We start from the raw sequence: 5,511 nt of genomic DNA on the forward strand, positions 1-5,511 counted from the left end.
TTGTTTATTCTTCTCCGAAATAGGGGGTTTACGACGTGCAATTTGACGTGAGAATCCTGCTCTTCGTAAAGCATTTCGAATAGCGTACCATCCAATATTAATCTTCATAGCAAGAGGGATTTGTACCCATGGTGTACGTTGATTTTCTGCAGAAGCACAAATCCATGCAATAATCTGTTCAAGTTCTTCGTTCGTAATTATTGAATGTCTGCCAGAGCGCTTTTTAGGTGTTAATCAATTTTGTATAGCATATCTAATTTGACGTCGTGTAAGATATGGCAGCTGGTCAAGAATTTCGTTATACGTATGACCTGCGTCATACAGCGTTTGGATTTGTAAACGTTGATCTCGAGTAGTCTGAGAGGACTTTGAGGGATTCGGAGGGGTAGAAGGAGGAGGAGGAGGAGGAGGAGGAGGAAAATGCGCAGGATTCGAACGCGCAGAATTCGTAGAATGCGCAGAAATTGAACGCGCAGAATTCGTACTAATGCGCAGAATTCGAACGTGCAGAATTCGTAGAATGCGCAGAATTCGAACGCGTAGAATTCGTACTAATGCGCAGAAATCGAACGCGCAGAATTCGTAGAAGGATGAGCAAAATTCGTGGTAGATAGCGATAGGGATGCTAGCAGGGATGCGTATGTAAAATGAGCGTTTTGTAAGAAATTTTGACCAGGGGGGGGTTACATTATTTAGGCCTGTAGCCGTAGTATTCGTAGCACGGCGCTAGTATCTGTCCCTCAAAATAAGTACTGTACATGACCACTAACCTGGTTAAGACATAGCTGTATTGTGCTAAATCGATTGTGTGAATGATGCTGACGAGGGAAGCTCGGAATGAGTGTGGTAGTGACATATTGGACAGTTACTAGTTAGATGTTCTTAGCAACATGCTACGAATACTGATGGCCCCTACCGTGGTACGTACTACGTAGTACTAAGTACTAGTACTTCGCTGATCATCCAACACTTCGCTTCCACAGCAAACTCGACATCTGGGTCAACCTATCGATTACCTCCTTGCGCTGAGGGTCACTCGTACAAAAGAATCTGCCCTGAATTCCTGTGATGGGGTTGAATCCTCTCCATTTTCTCCATCCAGTCACGTAATTCCCATAGGACGATAGTGCTCTCGGGAGCTGCCAGTCCTCAAGCCATTATTAAACGGACATGCTGCATAGTGCATCCACGTGCTCCACGCGGTCCCACTTTTTTTACTCCCACCTTGTACCTTAGGCTAGTCAAAGAGATTACCAATGCTGTTTCCGGCCTGACGCAATAATTTTGCTCTAACTACTACGTAGTACGCGGGAAGGCATAAGTATTGTTAGTCTCAATCTAGTAACGACTAGTATTTGTTATCTAGTCCAGTGCCGCAGTTCGTTTTCGTAAAGCTTGCCTAATGACCATCCATTCAGACAAGTCAAGAAATGGCGACTAGCTCATCTTGTACTTAGCTTGAGTGTTCCAAGTATGTTTTACACCAAAGATACTAGCGATGAGCTAACAATACTTCATTGAACCCCCGTAGTAGATCTCCTGCTCTACATCTCCAGCGTTACACATGCGCTTCTGATCACCCAGGGCTCCGATGCCTGTTAGTTACACAACTTGGTGCTTGTGTAACCATATTCTCGCCAGATATGCTAAACCATACCGGACCTCCCTTCTGATCATCGAATAGGTGACTACCCCCGAGAGGAGAGTCTGACAAAGAATTTGATATAGCACAATGGGCCAGAAAGCATCAATTAGGAACACAGGAGGTACCAGACTCAGTAACCAGAGGGGGCACTTCCGCCATGACGGGAAAGGCTTCCAGATCCCAGAATGGTACGAATGATTACTGGCCTACCCTTACTGTAAGACGAAGCGAGGAACCTGGTCGTGCTAGCCCACGGTGCAATTGGCTGAACCCGGTGTCAACAAGACCGTTCCTTATCTCTGTCATGTCCATGATCTGGGTGGCATATTCGGCACTTAAAGAGGCTTACCAACCCGCATGTATGCAGTCCATCCCCAGGGGTAGATCAAGCCTGTTATGTACTACGTAAAGGTTGTGGACATCAAAGCCTTTGACGAGCTGTCCAGCAGTCCTGCATTCACTTCACAGGCAGTCATTTCAATTTTTTAACGTTTTATTATTCACTTCATGTCCATCCTGCAATGCTGGTCAACACGTGTTTGAAAGACAAGACAGCAAATGCGGTGCTGCTCGGAGAGCCTAGGTAACGCATACTGCACGACATTTGTCTGTGCATCAGGAGATGTGAGATGAAAGGTCGGTCCATTTTCAGATATGCAGCTTTCCTGCATTGCAAAACATTACCTATTGCCCTGTAATATTCCAACAACTACTGCATGCGGCTTCTAGAGCAGGTCACATTGAAGTCTTGGTCTCTGCCATGGTCCCTGCCATGGTCCGCTCCCGAGACATAGCTGTCAGACATGGTGGTTTGCTCAACATGATGCATATTTGGCCACGTTGCTGCCAGTCACCTCCCCATCCGGAAACTTTCCACACTCAAGGGGATGCCTTCTTGGTTTTCACGATCCATCCACTCTGCCATCGAGCACCTCCTATCTCACTACATCCTGGAAGGCTCTATAGCAGGCTTGCTTCCACACTTTTGCTCCACTGACTCAGGGGGTGAGCCTCATGAGGCTCTGAGGACTGTTTACGTGCGAATCTGTGCCTGCGTTACGCTTTATGCATAGCTGACTTTGGAAGACCTCTCTAGGTCCGGCATCGTCATCAGTCCAACAGGGTTCCCATCATTGTGCATTCGACAGCTTCGTGGGGTGTTACGTCAATTGCCAACGGTTCATTCCTCAATCGTAACGCTTATAGGTCCACATATCAACGACTTAGCATCGAACAATCTACTTCTTCCTTGCTACTTCTTATGGCTTTCCACGTCTCGCAGAAAGGCCTCGATGGCGAGAGAAAACTGAATGTCGACGATCTGGGCAAGCTGTATATCTCTGTTGTCATCATCTGGACTGCCATAGTCTTCTGCGCTTCTAGCTTTCTTCTCTACAATCGTGACCTACCAGTTCTTCGTGTGCGCAAGACCCATCTCTGGACAGCTGCTGTGACCTTCCTCCACTCATACTGGGTACTGTGCTTGCTTGCCTATGTTTTCAACGGAACGTATCCCTGCACAGCAGAATTTTGGATCATGAGTCTCTGGCTGCCATTCGGAATGGCATTATTCCAAGTGAACGGCATGCATCTGTTGCATATCGCCAGTCTGCAAACACGTTTCATTAGGCCTCAATCCTTATATGCCTACCACGGATCGAGGTCTGTCAGCAGTGGCTGGCGGAGCTTAAGGAAACTGGGTTTACCTGACAGTTTGTCACGGCGGCAAAAGGTTTCTATACTGGCGGGAGTGGTACTACAGGTATGTTCCGGACGATCTCGCTACTTTCTAGACGATTTATGTGCTCAGGTCCTGGCCACGATGATTGTCTACCTCGTCTCGAGAAAGTTCCATCCATCTTTCGGAGTAGTTGGACATGCTGTAGATGCTGCACAGTGCCGACGAGGTTGGGAATGGTGAGGTCCTCCTATCCCCAGTCAACATTTATGTCTGACTCTACAAGGGTGCCTTCCATCGTTTGGCAGTTTTTCTGGGCCTGGATCTATGCACCCTATCTATTGTGGAGAGTGCGCAAGATCCACGATCTCCACGGATGGCGTCTTCAGACAATCATCTGCTGCATCTCAGGGCAAGCGAGTGACGTTCTCTCCCTAGGATATTGATGGCTGACCCGTTTAGTCTTCTCGGGTCGCCCATGTGGCTCTTGGCTTTATACTCGCCTTCCTATTCCTCTGGTTTTGCAAAAGCCAGCAGATATTTCATCCCGCCTCTGTGGTATGGAAGTACCAATGCCCCTTAGAGTAGGCTGCACTTACACCTTATCAGGTTCACTCCAGGCATCGTTGCCATGGAAGTATCTGTTATCTTCATCCCTTGCGTCATGGTCGTCAAGAGTCGCAAGCTGCAAAGTGAGACATTACAACAGATCCTTGAGTGGGACCGCAACAAGGGGTCTGGAACCTCAGTAGACACAGGCTCAACGTACGTCTCCGGATCTGACGAATACCGAGTACCATCCCCCGCCCCGTCCACAGCACCAATTCGAAACGAGCTCTACTCAATGAAAGCTCTTGAAAAAGCCCTCACGACCAACATCACCCCTTTACTTCGATTCTCTGCCCTGAAAGACTTCTCCGCCGAAAACATTTCTTTCCTTAAACACATCCAAGACTGGAAAGCAACCTGGACCGCCACATCCTCGCCACCTCCCGCATCAGTAGCACAACGCTTCCCTTTCAGCAACAAGAAACCCAGCCCTCTCCCTCTCTCCTTCTCCGCCGAATCCCTGCGCCGCCATCAATTCGCCCTTGCCGTTGAAATCTACATCTCCTTCATCTCCCGCGAATACTCCGACTTCCCCATCAACATCTCCGGGCCCCAATACTGCGATCTCGAATGCATCTTCTCAGATGCAGCATCAACACTCGATACGCAAACACAAGAAAACAGCGCCACGCCGTTCGATGCCTTTCCTTGCCCGGATCTCGAATCCCCATCCTCACCACGCCTCGGAGACGACATGGAGAAACACGCCGATGGCAGCGTGGCAATGTCATCAGCGCGGAGCCGAGAGAGGGACGAGCTTAGTATTGCTTCGACATCTGTCAACACCATCTCCAATAAAACAACCCCGCGTTCCACATATCCAGACAGTGACAACGCCAGCGACTCTCCGCGCCTGAGCGCCTATCCCGCACTCAACCTCCTCTCCCTTACACCCCGACTTGCTCCAGATGTCGCGATCCCACCGGGTTTCGGACCGCAGGTGTTCAATGAGGCGGAGAGAGCGGTCAAGTACGTCGTGCTGACGAATACGTGGCCGAAATTCGTGGCGGCGGGGTCGGCGAGTAAGGGTTCGGAAGAGAGGGGGGGGAGGTTGGCGGGTGTGGTTTCAGACGCGGGGTTGGGCGTGCGGGTGGGTTTGCGGTTCGAGGGAAGGGGAAGGGAGAGGGCTGGAGTCGGTTGTGGGGTGGGAAATAAGCGGGTGTTTTGGTTCTGAGGTGCCTGGAGTATGGACATGGTAAGGTGAGATAATGTTTGGGGCCACTACTCTGGACTGGGGCTTGTTGTGCTTGGGTACTTGGGTACTTGGTTGGAACGATCCGTCTCTTCTTGTGCTTAGAACGTTTTCGGATACAGGTTATCATCCCCCCCCCCCCCCTGCATTACCCGGGGGAGAAGTGATTTCCTTGAGCTGTCTCGCATCTCCATCCTCTGACCTCGACATCGGATTTTCCCTCGCTGCTATGCACAAATGACGTGCCGAGCTCGCAGTCCGACTGCTCACTGGAAAAAGTCGAATAAAAGCTTCGCAAAGATAGCCCAAGTCTCTCTCTCTCCACCTCCCCCACCCCTTCACTGAAAGTTACCTACCTACCTTCAATGACTCTGTTCGGGCACACAC

At 49.7% G+C, this 5,511-nt stretch overlaps 1 protein-coding gene across 1 annotated transcript; it reads left to right on the plus strand.

The window, feature by feature from the left end:
- Positions 1-2,906: 2,906 nt before the first annotated feature.
- EPUS_07575 (uncharacterized protein) lies at positions 2,907-5,106 on the plus strand (the record flags this gene model as incomplete). Its single annotated transcript, XM_007806411.1, has 4 exons — positions 2,907-3,407; positions 3,456-3,562; positions 3,786-3,881; positions 3,933-5,106. 4 exons carry the CDS (start codon positions 2,907-2,909, stop codon positions 5,104-5,106), a joined length of 1,878 nt encoding a protein of 625 aa, XP_007804602.1.
- Positions 5,107-5,511: the final 405 nt, after the last annotated feature.

The sequence above is a fragment of the Endocarpon pusillum genome (genome assembly GCF_000464535.1).
Source record: "Endocarpon pusillum Z07020 unplaced genomic scaffold scaffold5444, whole genome shotgun sequence".
In the NCBI taxonomy this organism is placed as follows: Eukaryota; Fungi; Ascomycota; class Eurotiomycetes; order Verrucariales; family Verrucariaceae; genus Endocarpon; species Endocarpon pusillum.